Genomic DNA, 18,779 nt, shown 5'->3' with positions numbered 1-18,779 from the left:
GCACAAGCGTTCCCCTTTCTCCACATCCTCACCAACACTTGTTATTTCTTGTCTTTGATGTTGGCCATTCTAATAGGTATAAGAGGATGCCTAATTGTGGTTTTGATTTTCATTTCCCTGATGATTAATGATGTCGAACATCTTTTCATATAACCTGTTGGCCAGAAGTAGACTACTTATACTAAGCAACAGGTTTTCACTATTCATTTTTCACTCCACTTTCGAAATATTTGCATTTTAGGAACTGATCTGTCTACGTCAGACAGCAAGTGATTTAAATTGTGTGGAAGAGAATTTTGCATCATACTTTGTTTTCTCTGACTCAGTCGTTTTTGACACCATACTCTCAGCAAGGGAGACTGGTTTTTTTTTTTTTAAACGTTTAATTGATGTAGAGGATCCTATAGAAAAATCACACAAGTGGTTATGCATAGCTCAATGAGTTTTCACAAGTGATTTTTGCAACTGATTTTTCACTTATGTAACCAGCACCCCAGAAGCCCCATCGTGACCCCTTTTAGTGACTCTCCCAAAGCATGACTGTTACCCTGACTTCTGATCCCATAGATTAGTTTTGTTGCCTCTGTTTATTTTTATTTATTTGTTTTTAAAGTTTATTTATTGATTTTGAGAGAGAACAAGTGAGCAGGGGAGGGGCAGAGGGAGAGGGAGAAAGGATCCCAGGCAGGCTCCACGCTGTTAGCGCAGAGCCCGATGCGGGGCTCGATCTCATGAACTGTGAGATCGTGACCTGAGCCAAAACCAAGGGTCGGGTGCCTGACTGAGCCCCCCGGGCGCCTCTGTTGCCTCTTTGAAGCCTCGTATGAACGAATTCTCCAGCATTTGCTTTTTGTGCGCGTCTGCCTTCTTTCACCCAGCGTTCCGTTTAGGAAGAGCCACAGATATCGTTGCCTGTAGTTGTCAGTGTTTCGTTCTCACTGCATTGGTTCTATCGTGTCGGTATTATCACATTTGATTTATCCATTCTCCCTTTGGGGCATATTTGGATAGTTTCCGGTTGGGAGTTTTATGAACAGAGTTTTCATGAACGTTTGTGTATTTGTCTCTTGGTGCGCACGTGCGTACGTTTCTGTTGAGCCTGTGTGGGTCAGAGGGTTATATATGATGGTCTCTAAGTGATGATCAGACTGTTCCCAAATGGTTGTGCCCATTTACACCATGAAGAGCAGAAGCGGAGGACGCTAGATGCTTCCCATCCTCATCAGCACTCGGTGTTGTCCGATAGGCGTGTGTGTGTCATTAGCTTGTGGATTTAATTCGCATTTCCCCGATGATTAATGAAGCTGAGCGCTTTTGCACATGTTCGTTGGCAATTTGGAATACCCTCTTGTGAAACGCCTGCTCAAATCTTTTGCCAGTTTTTCTGTGGGGTTGCCTGCCTCTTCCTCGTTAGTTGGTGGGCTATACGTATATGTGCGTGGGTGTGTTACATATAAATATAAGTATACATTATAAATAGGTATGTATGCAAGTTCTTTGTCAGCGATTGCGGGCATCTTCTCTCACTCGATGCGTCACTTTTCAAATTTCCTGAATAGGATATCTTTGGATGAACAGAAGAAGTTTGGAATTTTGATACAGATGACTTTATAACAATTTTTCCTTTAGGGTTACTATTGTGTGGTTTTATCTAAGAAATCTTTTCCTGCTTCAAGGTCATGAAGATGTTCTACGTTTTCTTCTAAAATCTCGCTGTATTTATGTATTTGTTTGTTCAGTTTATTTTAACTTTCACATTTAGATGTGCGGTCCATTTGGAATTGACTTTGTAAATACTGTGAGGTAGGGGTCAAGAGGTTTTTTTTTTTCCTGTATGTGTATATAATTGATCCAACGCATCTTATTAAAACAAAACAAAACTAGCCTTTCACGGCACCTGGTCCCCTTCAGATGGGATGAAAGGAAACCTTGTTAGAAATGGTGAAATGATGCGGTGGAGTCTTTTCATTCTTTTTGAATGTATTTGTTTTTTTATATATCTTCCAGGTTGAAGAAGCCAAATGTCAGAATTCAGAATTTGAGGGAAACCTGGAGGTCAGTAAATTCAACTTTCGCTCTTTGGGTTTAAGCTCACAGAGTGACTGGGGGTGGGGCAGGGTGACTGTAGCCTCAACGGTAACTGCTCTGAGCAAAAGAAACTCCTTTGTTTTGCGGGTTATTGCCAAGTTTCATTTGAGGAGCTAAAGTCAGATCGTGGGGGCCGCCATCCAAGTCTTGATCGCGTACAGAATTTGGCAGAGAATTCTATTTCCGCGGGATTCAGAAGCAGAAAAGGAGAGCCGCCCGGTAACATGCCTCGTGTGTGTTTGTCTCCCCTCTCAGGGTACAATTTGCTTCATGGTCCCCGGCATCCTCCCCGACACTCTGAACACAGTGAGAATCCGGGTGAGGACGAATAAGCTATGCTACGAGGACGACAGGCTGTGGAGCAACTGGAGCCAGGCGATGAGCATAGGTGAGGGGACGGGACCTCGCGCGCCACGGAAACCAGCGAGGGGCCGAAGCGGAAGATAGACTGGGGGAGGGGGCGGCACCGCATTCCCGACATCCTCCAGGGGAAGCTGCAATCGCACTGCATTTGCTGTTCGATTACAGCCAAATCACCCAGGTTTAACTCACACCGTGCAGCTCTTTGAAAACCCACAATCCAAAAGGCGGCACTCTCTCTCTCCTGTCCGGTCTCTATGTTTTTAACAACCTGAACAACATACCGGGAGGCGGGCATGATGAAGTCCATAGCTCGTGCCTTGCTAGAGGACCACCCTGTGGGCTAGTGACAGAATCAAGAGTAGAACAGTGACCTTGATGGCGTTTGATAGAGATCAAACCGTATCCGGGTTTGAAGACAACAGTTTCGTGTATTAACGGAGTGCCTGAGCAAACTGGGTGTCAGGCCCAAGAACAGGATTGGAAAGAGCTGTGCTGTTTTTTTAAAAAAAAAAAATTTAATTTTTATTCATATTTGGGGAGAGAGAGAGAGAGACAGAGCGTGAGTGGGGGAGGGGCAGAGAGAGAGGGAGACACAGAACCCGAAGCAGGCTCCGGGCTCCGGGCTGTCAGCACGGGGCCTGACGCGGGGTTCGAACCCACCAACCGTGAGATCGTGACCTGAGCCGAAGTCGGACGCTTAACCGACTGAGCCACCCAGGCGCCCGTAGAAAGAGCTACGCTTCATGGATGTGTGTGTGTGTGTTGTGGGGTGGAGTGTAGGCATGACTCAGCGTTGGATCCTTAAATACCCCCAGTGTGTAGCCACAGGCCGCAGTGATAGTGTAGCACCCAGAACAAGGGGATACTACAGGGTGGGACACAGTGTCCTGGCCCCATCAGAAGCGTGCAGTGTTCTATTCTGGGCGCCACGCTGTAGGAGCTTCACTGGCAGACTGGAACCTATCGTTGAGAGGGTCATCGGGATGTTGAAGAATCGCAAAACTTAGGGACAAGTGGTTGGATGAAGCAAGCCTGGGGGTGAGGAGTCCTGATTGCTGAATTTTAAGTAGAAGAGGAGATAGGTTATTTTCTTTTGTGGCTCCTTGGGGCAAAATAGGACCACCGGAAGAACTTTTAATAGCTCTCTGACAGTCAGAGAGACAGGTTATTGAGGTAATCGGTTCCCTACTAATTGAGGGACTGAACGAGCTAGGTGCCAGGCATGGTTGTATTCCTTATCTATTGTTGCATAACAAAGAATCTCAAAATTTGGTGGCTTAGAAAACACATTTAGCATCTCACAGTTCCTGTGGGTCAGGAATCTGGGCACAGCGTGGCTCAGTGCCTCTGGCCCAGGTTCTCTCATGAGGTTACAGTCAAGCTGTTGGGTGGGACTGCAGTCTCATCTGAAGGCTTGATTGGGGCTGGGAAACCCACTTCCAAGCTCACTTATGTGGTCGTCGGAAAGCCTCTGTTCCTTGCTGGCTGTTGGATGGGGGCTGTAGCAGGTTGAATCGTCTCCCTCAAAAAGATACGTTCGGCTCCCAACTCCTATACCTGTGAATGTGACTTTATTTGGAAATGGTTTTTGCAGATGTGATCAGGTTAAGATGAGGTCACACCATTAAAGTAGACCCTGCATCTGATGACTAGTATCATTATGAGAGAGGATACACAGAAACACGAAGAGACCCCCCCCCCCCAGGGAAGAAGGCCCTGTGAGGATGGGGGCAGACGATGGAGTGATGCAGGTATAGCCAAGGAACCCCAAGGGTTCCTGGGAGCCACCAGAAGCTAGGAGGAGGCAAGGAGGGATTCGTCTCCAGAGCCTTCAGAGGGAGCACGTCCCTGCGGATTGCTTTTGGGCGTCTAGCCTTCGGAACTGTGAGAGAACACACGTCTATCGTTTTAAGCCAACCGATGTGTGGCGATTCACTCCAGCAGCCCTAGGGAGCTCCTGCAGAGGCCTCCCTCAGTTTCTTGCCCTTTGGGCCTTTCATGCAGGCAGGCATTTCATGCCTCATGAAACGGCGACTGGCTCGCTCAAGCAAGTGACTCAAGCAAGAGTGTGTGAGAGGACACCCGGTGTGGAAACCAGTCTTTTGTAACCTAATCTTGAAATGACATGAACGCTGCCGTTCAGTTCTTTACAGGCAAGTCAGTCAGTCCGGCCCACCCTCGAGGGGAGGAGGTTACGTAAGGGCGTGAGTATCAGGAGGCAGGGATCATTTGGGGCCATCTTAGAGGCTAACACAGGGATGCTGGGCCCTGACGATGCTTCCTAGGTGGTCATGCCCTCGTGGAAAAGATGAGCACGTAAGCAGACATGACATTCTGCGTGTGAAGCGTAGCAAGTCAACTTCTCAAGTGACCGAGAAGCTTTGGAACTTGGACAGTGCCGGATTTGAGGCCTGACTTACTAAACCCTTCTGAACGAGCCACTAACCCTTTCTGAGCCTTATACTTCTCATCTGTATAAACGGGAGACACCATCGTCTCTCTCCATAGCATACATAGAAACACATCGAGGCACTCCGGGTGGTATCACGTATGTAGCAGATGCTCAGTTAAAAATAGTAGTAGTGGTAGTTAGGAGTGCCTTAGGTGTTCTAGTAGTGGTTAAGTGACCAACAAGAAGAGAGAGTCACTGTTAATGACATGATCTTTCTAACAGGTGTAATAGCATTGTGAATAGTGTCTGGAACTAGTTAAGATACCCTGGCTTCAGACAACCCTCAAGGTGTCTTTTCATCTGTGGCATGTTGGGCACTAGAGCAGGACTTTGTTTTTCACTGCTAAGGCAACGGAAGATGAGATCATTGAAGCGTTTTGGGGGCGCCCGGGTGGCTCAGCCGGTTAAGCGTCCGACTTCAGCTCTGGTCATGATCTCGCGGTCCGTGAGTTCGAGCCCCGCGTCGGGCTCTGTGCTGACAGCTCGGAGCCTGGAGCCTGCTTCGGATTCTGTGTCTCCCTCTGTCTCTGCCCCTCCCCTGCTCACAGTCTGTCTCTCTCTCTCTCTCTCTCTCTCTCTCTCTCTCTCTGTCTCTCTGTCTCTCTCTCTGAGAAATAAATAAGCATTAAAAAACCTTAAAAATAGAATTGAAGAGTTGGAAAACAGGTTGGGGTAGAGTGCAGAGAAAGCTGCGATCTCGCTAGTTTGATCCAACGGTTGCTTGTTGTTTCCCCCCCGCCCCCAAAAGGGTTTGATTTCTCATGTCTTTTTGTTTGTTTTCCATTTGCCAGGTGAGAACGCCGACCCCACATTCTATATAACCATGCTGCTCGCCACCCCGGTCATCGTTGCGGGTGCCATCATAGTCCTCCTGCTTTATCTCAAAAGGTGAGGCGGCCGCCCCGGTCGGCTTGGCGGCTTCTGTTGGCCCTTCCTCTCCAGTTCCTACTGTTCGTGAGGGCGTTTGGCGTTCGCCCCACGTATTAGGAGCACTTTGGCTATCAACGGCTTTTGGTAGTATGGTGCGGCCCAGAGGGATTACCGTGCCCATTTTCTGGGGAGGAAGGTGTCGCGTTAATTTCCCGCGGCCCCGCTCCGGCACCGTTCCCTTCGCGTGTGTTTGGGATCATCGACAGGCCCCGTGTTCACCCTGCTCTTTCAGATGCCTAATACGGCCAAAGGCGGTAGCTCTTGGAATGAAGTCTTGGCGTGACGCATTCAATGACCCGTCCAGTATTAATGCAGGGCAAGCTGCTACTTTAAAGCTGCGGGAAAGAGAACTTCACCAAGTTGTCTCTCTCTGGTCGGTAGAGAGACGGCACTCGGTGCGCGCAAGGGGCGAGCGCCAGATGAGGCTGGAGAGGTTGGCGGAGCCAGATCACGTGGGCCGTGGCGGGGGAATTGAGATTTCGTCCTCAGCATGAGGGGGAATCGTTGCAGAGTGTTAAGCGGGGAAAGGAACCCGCCCTGATTTTACTGTCATGAAAGGTCACCGACATTGCCGAACGAAGAGCTGGCTCGGGCAGGAACGGAAGCGGGTGGGCTGGTCAGAAGGTGCTGCTGCCTTTTGGGGGGTAAAGACGTGGGAAGCCTGGCCTAGGAGGTTAGTGATGGCGGTAGTAAGATGCGGTCAGAGGTGGGACGCATTCGGAAGGTAGAGCTGAGAGCGCTTGCTGATGGCCGCTTGCCCGTGAGGCCCGAGGGAAACTGAGGGTTCACGGAGAGCTCAGGTTTGGGTGAACGCTGGAGCCGTCGGCTGAGAGGGAGAAGATTGTGCGGAGCGCTGGCCCTGGGGCAAAGGGGAAGACTCAGTTTGGAATGTCAGTTCCAGATGGCCGTTAGACACCCGAGTAGGGATGTCACAGGGGTAGTCGCGCGATGAATCTGGAGTTTCGGGGGGAGGTCTGGGCCGGAGATGGAATCTGGGGAGCCCTCGGCGTGTAACTGGACCCGAAGCCCTAAGACTGGAAGAGAGCGCTCGTACAGTGAGAGGGCCAGAGGGCGAGAGACAGAGCCCTGGGCCACGCCGATGTTCAGAGCCTGGGAGATGAGGTGGGGCCACCAAAGGGTAGTCTGAGGCATAAAGATGGGGAGGGGAGAAAAGAAGAAAGTAAAAAGAGGAATGAACCCTGTTCTCGGAAGATTTTTTTTTTTTTTTGAAATTATAAGCAATGAGCCCCCATCTGGCCTATGATGAGTAAAGCACCGTTATTCAATTATAGGGGACGGCTCACGCACGCGCGCACACACCCACGCACGCACAGTCATAACCGTGTGAGGTGATGGGTGTGTTAATTTGCTTGATCGTGGTCATCGTTTCATAACGTACAACATCATGTTGTTCACCTCACACGTGTACAATTTTTTTCCCTTGAATAGATCTCATTTAAGCTGGAAAAAACACTTGTGGTTTTTTTCAAATTTATCTTGCGGGTGCGGGGGGGGCGAGCGAGCGGGCAAGCAGCCTCCGCGCTGACGCGGGGCTCAGTCTCATGAACCACGAGATCATGACCTGAGTCGAAATCAAGAGTCAGACGCCTCACCCGGTTAGCCACCCAGGTGCCCCAAGCTGGAAAACAGTTTTAAAAACGATGAGAGTGGGGCGCCTGGGTGGCCCAGTCGGTTGGGTGACCGACTTCGACTCAGGTCATGATCTCGCAGTTCGTGGGTTCGAGCCCCGCGTCGGGCTCTGTGCCGAAGGCTTGCTCGGAGCCTAGAGCCTGCATGGGATTCTGTGTCTCCTTCTCTCTCTACACCTCCCCCATTGTGCTCTGTCTGACTGACTCTGTCTCTCAAAACTAAATAAACGTAAAAAAAATTTTTTTTTAAACGGTAAGAGTATGAGCAGTGTGTTTATCCTGACGGCCCCCTTGTTGCACCCATACTTGGGTGCTGTAAGGACATGGGTTTCTGAGCTTCTTTTGGAATTTTATTCACGGCTGCTTTATCACTAAAGATGACTAGTGCACCATGTCTTTTGTCCAAGGCTTCTTTTAAAGTGCCTTTATTTAGGGGCGCCTGGGTGGCTTGGTCGGTTAGGCCTCCGACTTCGGCTCAGGTCATGATCTCGCGGCCCGTGAGTTCGAGCCCCGCGTCGGGCTCTGTGCTGACCGCTCGGAGCCTGCAGCCTGTTTCGGATTCTGTGTCTCCCTCTCTCTCTCTGCCCCTCCCCTGTTCATGCTCTGTCTCTCTCTGTCTCAAAAATAAATAAACGTTGAAAAAAAAAATAAATAAAGTGCCTTTATTTAAATGGGACGTTCCTGTGGACTGGAAGATTTGATCAAAAAATGTCTCTGTTTTCTTAAAGGCTCAAGATCATTATATTCCCTCCAATTCCTGACCCTGGCAAGATTTTTAAAGAAATGTTTGGAGACCAGAATGATGACAGCCTGGTAAGCACTGATTCCATGAAGTTCGAAACTGGGTTTTGTTCGGAGGCTGTGGGATTTGTAAAAAACAAAAACAAAAACAAACCCAGAAAATGTGCCGTTTTGACCCTTTTTAAGTATACGTCTCAATGGCATTGAGTACATTCAACAGTGTCGTGCAACCATTATCGCTATCTCCAGAACTCTTTCATCATCCCAGATAGAAACCGTGCCCGTTAAATGCGGACTTCCCATTCCCCCCAGGAGCTGGCCACCTCTTTTCTACTTTCTGTCTCTATGAGTTTGCCTATTCTGGGTACCTCGTGTAAGTGGAGTCCTACAATATTTGTCCTTTTGTGTCTGGCTTCTTTCACTTCGCATAATGTGGTTCATCCGTGTTGAAACATGTGTCAGTACTTTATTTCAAAATTGGTTATTTTGGGGCACTTGGGTAGCTCAGTCAGTTGTGTCCGACTCTTAATTTCAGCTCGGGTCATGATTTCCCGGTCATGAGATCAAGCCCTGCATCGGGCTCTGCGCTGGGTGTGGATTAAGATTCTCAAGATTCTCTCTCTCCTTCTCCCTCTGCCTCTCCCCCACTTGCACACGCTCTCTTGCTGTCTCTCTCTCTAAAAGAAAATGCAAAATTGATTATTTTAAACTACATTTTACCTAAAAGATTAAAGAAGAGGTGATTTAAAATGTTGCATCTCACAGTACACGGCTGGCTCAGTCTGTTGGGGCACGCACTTCTTGATCTCAGGGTCATGAGTTTGAACCCCACATTGGGCATAGAGTCCACTTAAAATAAAAAATAAGGGGCGCCTGGGCGGCTCAGTCGGTTGAGTGTCCGACTTCGGCTCAGGTCGTGATCTCACGGTTTGTGAGTTCGAGCCCCGCGTCAGGCTCTGTGTTGACCGCTCGAAGCATGGAGCCGGCTTCGGATTCTGTGTCTCCCCCTCTCTCTGCCCCTCCCCTGCTCATGCTCTGTCTCTCAATAAGAAATAGTAAAAAATTTTTAAAAATAAGTTAAACAATTTTGTATCTCAGACTACGCAGACCATTTGAGAAGTCCTCGGGATACTTTGCCCAGCTCATATCGCTGGGCTTTGTTCTCTCTGGGGTAGGGAATCTGTTCAGTCCAAACCCTCAGTGAGAGGAGCCTTCCAGATGAAACCAGTGCGAAGGGCAGGGTTTCTGCCTCTTAGTGATTTGGGGAAATAGAAAGATAGGGTAAACATGGACATAGATTTTGTTCGTGTTGGTGCCTGGAAAGCTGGCCTCCGAAGACAAACTCACCCCAACTGTTACAGTTCGTTTGCTGCAGACTCCCATGCTGGAATTTGTGGCTAGAAAAGCGAAGACCCCAGGGGAAGCGAAGAGTTTCAGGTTTCTCCGATAAGTACATTCACCCAAAGAAAATAATAAGGACACTAAATGGAATAAATATCAGCATTACTACATATATCTTAAATTAGTGATATCAGGCCCAGGGCAGTTAATTTCGTGAAATCGTACAGCATAGTACATGATAGCCTGGGCTCTGGAGTCACATTGTCTGGATTCAAATCTCATTTACCATCTGTCTGACCTTAGGTAACTTCCCTAACCTCTCTGTGCCTCAGTTTTCTCATTTGTAACATGAAGGTAATGATAGCGCCCGCCTCTTGGTGTCGTTCTGTGGTTTAGATTAATTTAATACATACAGACTGCTTAACGTGCCCGGTACCATTACTGGTGCCTAGTAAGCGTTAGCGATTAGTATTACTGTGGATGCTTTCCCATTCTTGTGCATCTCCAGACGGTTTCTTTTTTAAGTAAGCTCTACCCCCCAACAAGGGGCTTAAACCCATGACCCTGAGAGCAGGAGTCACACGCCGAACCAACTGAGTCAGCCAGGCGCCCCTCCCCAAACAATTCTCTTAATAGCAAGTGATTCACAATAGCAGCGATGATATACAGCTCAGGAAGGAAGGCAGGGAGGCTGATTTGCTTTCAGAGGAGGATTCTTCTGGATCAGTCTTTCAGCAAGGCATGGTCATACTGCCAGACCCTGAGGGTGGGGCACCGTGAGGCAGAAGTCAAGTGTAACTCAGGTGAATATGGCAACCACTGGTTCTTCGTCTTTAGTTGAGTCACGACCAACTGAAACCCTTGTGAGAATAGGGGCCCCCAGACCCCGCCTCCAGAAAGTCCGATTCAGGAGGTCTGGGATGGGTCCCGGGAATCCGCGTAGTGAACGGGAGCTCACAGATGATTCCTGTTCTGGCAAGATAGTTTGTGGAGACACTTTGAAGAACACTGTTCTGGGGCGCCTGGGTGGCTCAGTTGGTTGAGCGTTCAACTCTTTTTGTTTTTTTGAATGTTTATTTGAGAGAGAGAGGGAGGGAGACACAGAATCCGAAGCAGGCTCCAGGCTCCGAGCTGTCAGCACAGAGCCCGGCATGGGGCTCGAACCCACGAACTGCAAGATCATGACCTGAGCCAGTCAATCAACCAACTGACTGAGCCACCCAGGCGCCCCTAGCGTCCAACTCTTGATTTCGGCTCAGGTCATGATCCTGGGGTCATGGGATCGAGCCCTGTGTCGGGCTGGGCACTGAGTGTGGAGCCCGCTCGGGATTCTGTCTCTCTCCCTCTGCCCGTCTCCCCCACTCGCATGCCTGCTCTCTCTTTCTCTGTCTCTCAAATAAGAAGAAAGGAAAATGCTGTCATGGCTATTTTCCTTAGGAAGGAGGTTGGGGTCTGTGCAGGTACATGAGTGCCTCTAAACAGTCATGGAAAGGCTACTACGTCATACAGTGTATTTATTCGGTACTTTGCTTCTATTCCCTTCTTCCATGCTCGTAACCGTCCTTTGGTGTAGGTGCTGTAGTGCCGTTTTCTTGTTTTAGTACAGATGAGGGGACGAAGCCTCAGTGAGGCTAAGTCACTTGACTGCAGTCACACAGCTAGTAGGTAGTAAGGTGGGATTTGACCCAGAACTGTCTGATCCTGGAGTTGTCTCTCTCTCTCTCTCTCTCTCTCTCTCTCTCTCTCTCTCTCTCTCTTTCCACTCTGCTGCATTGCCTCTTGTAAGATAGAGTGTTTGTCCCCAGGAACCTCACTACCTTCTGAGAGTTCCGTTTGATAGAGAGGGTTGGGGTAGGGGAGCTCCGAGAAAAAGGTTTGGAGTCGCATTCCGGCTGGCCTTACATGGGGAGGTAAAAGGAGTACCATTCTGACGTCAATCTGGAGGGAATGGATTAGAGGGGTAGCCATGGGAGCCACCTGGGAACCCAGTCCTGAACTTGCCACATACACGCTTTGTTTGGCCAGCGTGGCGTATTTAAAATCTTTCCGTTTGGCATGGCGCACACTCTTCCAGTTCATCTCTGGCCCTCTCGTTCCCGGTTCCCGCCGTGGTTTCACATGTTGAGGTAACTCACGTGCCAGACCCCTGAAACACCTTTGAGTTTGCTACCCCTCTCAGCAGAACGAAGACGAGCCCAAGTGCCGCGGTACGAACGCCCAATGTCTGTGAACACGCGTTTGGACTCACGAATACATACAGGACATACAGCCCGAGCATCGATAAGATAAATTTCCGGCCCAATAAGTTTGTAAAGAGTGATAGTAGCCCATGCCAGCAAGTGGGACGGTGGGGGTGGGGGCCTGGCACTTCTCACGCACTTTGTGGAGGGCAACTTGGGAACACGTAACAAGAATCTGTGATCTTACAATTATACTTTTAGGATGAGGAGATAATCCAACAATGGCACCGGGATGGTCAGTGCAGCGTCTGTCTCTAACACGAAGACTTTAGAAGCCAGTGAGACACCCACAATGGAGAATTAGTGAAAACCCAGGTTAGGTTTTCAAAGCATTTGATGTCACAGCGAACTGCTCCTGGTACAAGAGTAAGAAACATCATAACTGCATAGTACATTACAATCCTAACTTTTATAAAACCACACGAATGTACGCATAGAACAGTGAGTGGAAAGAAAGGAGTCAAAATGATCATCTGGGCAGAAGGACCGCGTGGATAATTGATGTTATTCTCTACCTTTCTGAAATTTCCAGATTGCCTATCACGAGCACATATTACTTTTGTAATAAAAGAAGTCCTGTACAAGTTATTAAGGGAAAAGAGAATATTTTGGCCATCTGAGTTTGAGAGATAATAGGGACTTGAACTTAGGTGGTAGCAGGGGAGATTGACGCAAGAGACATTATTGAAGGCGACTCATTACAACTTGGGGACTCTGGGCGATGAAAGGTACGGAGTAAAAATAATCTCAAGGTTTCGAGCCCGAGTGATAGAGTGAACGGCAGTAACATCGACAGCGAAATCAGATCAATTATCTGTCTCAGAGATGGGAAAATTGCTTTTTTTCAATTTGCTGTGTAGAGGATAATATGTTATCCCGATGAGTCAGAGAATTCTAGAATTTAGCGAGGCGGATACGCTGACAAGACGGACCGCTAAAAGCATAAGATGTTTTTGTTTGTGGTGGTTGCAGACCATTAAATGAAATCAGGGTTTAAAACTAAAAGTGTAATACAAATGCCAGACAGGGGAAAGGGGAATGGAACAAATTTTCATGTTTTCTTTTTAAGCAAATGAATCATCTTTTCTCTGCACGGCACCAAGTCTTATCAATTGAACTGTATATGCAGCAGAAAGATGAGCCTTTTACTTCTAGAATTATCGAATTATAGAATGAACATGGCCCTAGGGGTCATCCAGTGAGGTGGATGTTTTACATGTTGAATTATTTATCTTTTTTTTTTTTAATGTTTATTTATTTTTGAGAGAGAGAGACACACACACACAGAGTGTGAGAAGGGGAGGGCCAAAGAGAGGGAGACACAGAATCCAAAACGGGCTCCAGGCTCTGAGCTGTCAGCCCAGAGCCCGATGCGGGGCTCGAACTCACGAACCTCGAGATCGTGACCTGAGCCGACGTCGGACGCTCAACCGACTGAGCCATCTGAGCGCCCCGAATTATTTACCTTTGTCAGTTTTTAAAACTCTTAGATGCTAGTCCTACCCCTTCATTTTAGAGATGGGGGCAGTGGGCGCCTGAGAGACCTTTCTCCAGGACTGTCATACAGACAGGCCATTGCAGAACCTGAACCTGAAGCCATCGTAGCCCAAAGTTGGTGTCTCCTGAGCCTGAAAAACAAGCCATGCCCTTTCTAAACGCTCGTCTTCCACGCTACACCACCTATAGTGGTTCTTTTCAGAAACTTACGTAGGTGTGGCCGCAAATAAATGAAATCCTCCCTATAGTTTTCCTTAAGGTTTCCACTGTTTTGACAGTGTTTTGCTTGTCCCCATGGTAACGCTGTGGCCAACAGCGTTTCTTCCTGTTGCTCTGCTGCTTGCCTTTTTCTTTGTGACTAATTGGGCTGCGGGCCATGTCTGGGGGCAGGGGGCTGTGCGGAGGGAATTGCTTCTCCTCCTGCCTCTGCCTTTCTTTTTCACCCGTAAAAAATGATCTATTCTTCCCCCGCTTCTTGGAAACCAATTATGTTTTCAGTACCGTGCCAGTTTAACATTCCTGATTGGAAAGCGGCTCGATAACTTGGAGTTGACTTCCAAATGCTGCTGAGTTGTTGGTTTTTGTGTTTTTTTTTTTTTTTTCCACTTCAGTGTGTATCTTTAAAAACAAGGAATGCAAAAAAAAAAAAAAAAAAAAAAAAAAAGAAGAAGAAGAAGAGGAAGAGGAAGAAAAGAAAAACCAGGAACGTAACCAAAATAGCATGGCTGCGCTTTCAAAGTGATCCGTTTTTTAGTCTCGTGTAACAGTCCATTGTAAAACTTTTCCACTTGTTGGGAGACAGGTAGTATCCGGTCCTCCCACCGTTAGGGAGGCTGAGATTGAGCGCTGTGTTTAAGGTGCTGACGGGGTGTCCCCTCCAGCCATTTACACTGCTTTCCAGCCCCGTGCCGCCTGGCGATAGTCCTCGTGGTGCTAAGTTAGCACCCGGTCAGCTCTTCAGCTGATGCTTTTTTGTGCCGCTTGGTCTCATCGATCAAATCAATGATTTCAGCAGGCGTCGTGAAATGATGATTTTCCTATCATCGAAACTACGTTTATGAGCTGGCCCTTAGTACTCCAAGGCTTTTTGGTTGTTCTGAAGTTCTGTTTCTGCTAGGAAGGCAGATACGCCTTTCATTCTTTCCCTTTCATTTTCATTGTGAAGCGGGGTTTGGGTCCATCAAATAGTACCAAATGAGTTCCCTTCACACCACATTCAACTGGTTCTTTTTTTTTTCTTTTAATGTTTATTTATTTTGAGACAGAGAGAGAATGAGAGTCCCAATTAGGCTCCGCACTCATTGCAGAGCCCGACAAAGGGCTCGATCTCACGACCGAGAGATCATGACCTGAGCTGAAATCAAGAGTAGGACGCTTAACCAACTGAGCCACTCAGTCGCCCCCCGCCCGCCGCCTTTAAGTAATCTCTACCCCCAACGTGGGACTCGAACTCACAACCCCGAGATCAAGAGCCGCACGCTCTACTGACTGAGCCAGCCAGGTGCCCCTCAACTGGGTCTGTTTTAAGCTGCAGCGATTTTCGAGGCATGGCGATCCACAATTCATATTGTTCCACTTTCTTTGTGAACGTTGATCTGCAGAAGACTGGGGCATGTAATCTGTCGACTTGTATTCCTACAAAAGGCCAGTGTTTTGCATGGTGCTTAGGTGGCCTTGAGGCCCACTTCACTTCTGTGGAAAATTCACTGTGGGAAATAACCAAATCTTGAAAGTCTTCTTAAATTGGGATTTAGCATTCCACTGTGCCACGAAATTTTTTTCTTTAAAATATAAAAGCCTGTATAGCGTGCTGCCTTTTCTAGAATTGGATGACTAACAACCAAAAGCCGGTCATGTTTTCTTCCCAAACACTGATTTGTTTTCCATCTACGATGTTTTTCATATTTGGCCATTATTCTGTTGTTGATTACCTTGTTTTAAAAAATTGGCAGTGTGAGCTGAATTATGGACTGGTAATTTTGTGGGTTCAGTTTTTTTTCTACAAGTAATTTTGAAATGAGACTGGCATATAATTTACGAAATTGAACAACAGGTCAGAGCATTTGTTCCCTTTTCTTACATAGACATATTCATAGAAGCAGTCCTCAGGAAAAGGCCATGATGCTGATAATGGGTGGAAATGAGAATAGTCCAAGTTTTAGGAACGAAAAAAGGCAATCGAAAAAATGAATGTCTTCTTGGAAGCCATCTCTTCTGCGCTGTTCACTTTGTTAAAATAAATTGGTTTTCTTCCTGTCCACCACAGCTAACCCATTGGGTCTAATGACTAGAAACCAATGAAGGTGTGATGTTCAGCACACATTTTTTAAAAATGAAAATATTTTTCCTTTTAAAAGCAATATGTATTCATTACAGAGACATGAGAAATACACAAGACCAAAAGAGAAAAGGCTAAAAATCACTCTTCATCCTGTGACCCAGACAGAACCCTCTTGAATGTTGTGGGAACAACATAGAGAAATGGAACTTTTATTGGTCAGTGGGGTAATAATGACGACAGTAATAATGGCTTGTACTTACTGAACTTCTGCTTTGTAGCAGACACTCTTCTAAGCACTTCCCTCGTTAGTTTGATCCCCTCTTGCAGTTGGTATTCTCTCCAGTACACGGATGAGGACGGTGAGGTACCATGGCAGGGCGGCGGAGGGGGGGGGGGGGAGGGAAGGGGGGGCGGGTGGTGGTAATGAGTGGCTCGCTCCAGATCACATTGCGAGGACACAGCAGAGCTAGGATCCAAACTTAACGAGCAGGCGTCAGAAGTGGGACCCGAACCCAGGCATCCTGATTCTCTAGTCTAGACTCTTAGCCAACCATATGATATGTTTTAACGACATGCTCATATTTAATTTTATTTGAATTTAACAGATGAGAAAGTAGCAGGTGCAACTGAAGGAATTTCTGAGCATTTGACAAATTATAAAATAAGTTTCAGTGATCACTAAAAAGGGCAGTTTTTCCCTGTGTCCTCCCCTCTGTCTGTCTGTTTCGAAAGCTGTCCAGTGTCTGCATTGTCAGTGCATGTAACTTACATACTACGGTGTGTCCCCTATAGCCTACGTTTGGTCTTCGTTCCGTGGGGGTATTTCTGCTCACTACTGGTCTTTATGTTCATGTCTCCCCAGTCACTTTGGTGGTTGGAAGCTCTAAAAGTTTTCTCAGGGAGGATTCAGGGGAGCAACGTTTCCTGAATTATTTGCACATTGATGGACTTTGCTGCATTAATCATTGAAAATCAGTTTAGCTAGATACAAAGTCCATGGCTCACATGTTCTTGCCTCGGGTATCTTAAATATGGCATCCACTTTCTTCTGGCATAAAATGTCGAAGTCGGCTGACAATATAATTTTCTCTCTGCGTTAAAACACTTGGTCTTGGGGCACCTGGCTGGCTCAGTCAGTCGGTGGAGCGTGCGACTCTCCATCTCGGGGTTGTGAGTTCGGGCCCCACGGTGGCTGTCGAGCTTACTTAAAAACAAACAAACACTTGGTCTTTTCTGTCTGGTTGTCAAAAGTTTTTTTTTTTTTTTTCAATGTCCAGTAATTTTGCCAGAACGTGCCTTGGTGGTGGTGTTGGTCAGCCTGGCCTGATTCTCTGAGGGATATGGTGTGCCCCTTTCAGTATGTAGTTTCAGATGTCGTTCTTTTTTTAATTTCAGTAAACATGTCTCCACTTCTGGATTTCAGTTATTGTGTTCCCTTTTCTTTGCCCATCTTCTGTATTTGTTACATCCTCTTGAATAATCTTTACCTGCCTTCGTGTTTTTTAAATGTCTACACCCGACACGGGGCTCGAATTTACAACCCCGAAATCAAGAGTCACATGCTCTTCTGACTGAGCTAGCCAGGGGCCTCTCATTTTTTAAAAAAATTTTTTCTTGAGTTTATTTGTTTATCTCAGGAGGGAGAGAGAGAGAGAGAGAGCACAAGCAGGGGAGGTGCAGAGAGAAGGAGAGACAGAATCCCAAGCAGGCTCCGCACCATCAGTGCAGGGCCCGACTCGGGGCTCGAACTCCCGAACCTTGAGATCATGACCTGAGCTGAGATCAAGAATTGGACGCTTAACCGACTGAGCCACCCGGGTGCCCCCTCATTTTTTTTTTAGTTAAAAAAAACCCCTGCTTTTCATCTGCTGTTTCTCTTGAGGTATTATCTGTTGTGTTCATTTACCCCTGTGTTCCTTTTAGCTTAATCTTCATTTCTGAAATGATTTTCTTTTCCTTCTCATTCTTTCCTGAATCTTAACAGGTCATTTCTGAGTTGTTCTTATTCTAAATGTTTATGTTCTTTCACATCATGTACATTATTTTCATATCATATAACTTTTTCTTAATATATGTGAGCTAGCTTTAAAATATTGGACTATAATTTCATGTAATTTGAGGGGACATTCTTGCATGTTTTAATTCTGCCAGGATTTTATTCTGTTGCTGATTTTTACATGAAATTCATTTCCCTGATGTTTTAGAAGGAGGCTTGATTTAGGATAGTTTTCTTTTTTCCCCAGTTTCATGGCTATGGAGTTCCATCTTCTAGCACTTTTTACAATTGTTCAGAATATAGTGAATTTCTTACCGAAATCTCCCCCACCTTGTCTTGCCTCCCCTACTTTTTTTTGTAATGTTTTTTGAAATTTATTTTTGAGAGAGAAAGAGAGAGAGTACAAGTGGGGGAAGGCCAGAGAGAGAGAGAGACACACGCACACAGAATCCATAGAAGGGTCCAGGCTCTGAGCTGTCAGCACAGAGCCTGTCGTGGGGCTCAAACCCAGAACCCATGAACTGCGAGATCATGAACCTGAGCTCAACCGACTGAGCCACCCAGGCGCCCCCTGCCTCCTCTACTTCTACCTGGACTTTCTGTTTGATCTCTCTTGTCTCTGTCCTGGCCAGTGTGGAGTCTGTGTGCACTGGTGGCTCCTCAGAGTGGCCCTTTGCCCGGGGAGGGAGCTTGGGGTGATTTCAAGAGTTCATAAGGGCCGGGCAGCTCCCAGGCTATACCATGGACTCCTCGTACCCAGTCACTATTCGAAAGGGCAGACCCGTGCCGGGCTCACTTGCTGTTCATAAATTAGCTTGCTGGTGTCCGGGTTATTTTAGAGTCCTCGTATCTGTCAAATGTCCTGCTGGTTCCCCTCCCCATCCTCCCCCATGACAGATTCCACTGTGCTCTTGTCGCTGGCTCTGATCTGTTCTAACCATTCATATCTCAGGGTCCATGGGGGGCATCATTTTGTCCCGGTTTTGTTGTAGATTGTGTCTGTGGGTCCGAGTTTTGCTCTCTACTTACCCGACTTCTGTTTCCTGCTGTGTTCTTTATGGTGGCGTCTGCGGAGATTCAGAAGCTATGCCGCCAACCACTGCATTTCTCCCAGAAATCCTCTGTAAACTACAGACCACGGGCCAAATCCCGTCTGCTGCTTGTTTGTCTACAGCCTGCAAGCTAAGAGTGGTTGTTATAC

The 18,779-nt window shown here is 47.2% G+C and overlaps 1 protein-coding gene across 2 annotated transcripts in view; it reads left to right on the top strand.

Moving 5' to 3' along the window:
• IL13RA1 (interleukin 13 receptor subunit alpha 1) overlaps positions 1-18,779 on the top strand; it is a 60,211-nt gene that overhangs the window by 35,315 nt on the left and 6,117 nt on the right. Inside the window, exons 7-10 of one of the 2 annotated variants that reach the window (XM_081793275.1) lie at positions 2,008-2,055; positions 2,344-2,476; positions 5,695-5,791; positions 8,211-8,295. In XM_081793275.1, the coding sequence (XP_081649401.1) occupies positions 2,008-2,055; positions 2,344-2,476; positions 5,695-5,791; positions 8,211-8,295 (363 nt within the window). The remainder of the gene's footprint in view (positions 1-2,007; positions 2,056-2,343; positions 2,477-5,694; positions 5,792-8,210; positions 8,296-18,779) is intronic. The other variant, XM_081793276.1, reaches the window with a different exon arrangement.

Source organism: Panthera onca, chromosome X (genome assembly GCF_046562875.1).
Source record: "Panthera onca isolate mPanOnc1 chromosome X, mPanOnc1 haplotype 2, whole genome shotgun sequence".
Taxonomy (NCBI): Eukaryota; Metazoa; Chordata; class Mammalia; order Carnivora; family Felidae; genus Panthera; species Panthera onca.
This window is presented reverse-complemented; position numbering and strand designations above follow the sequence as displayed.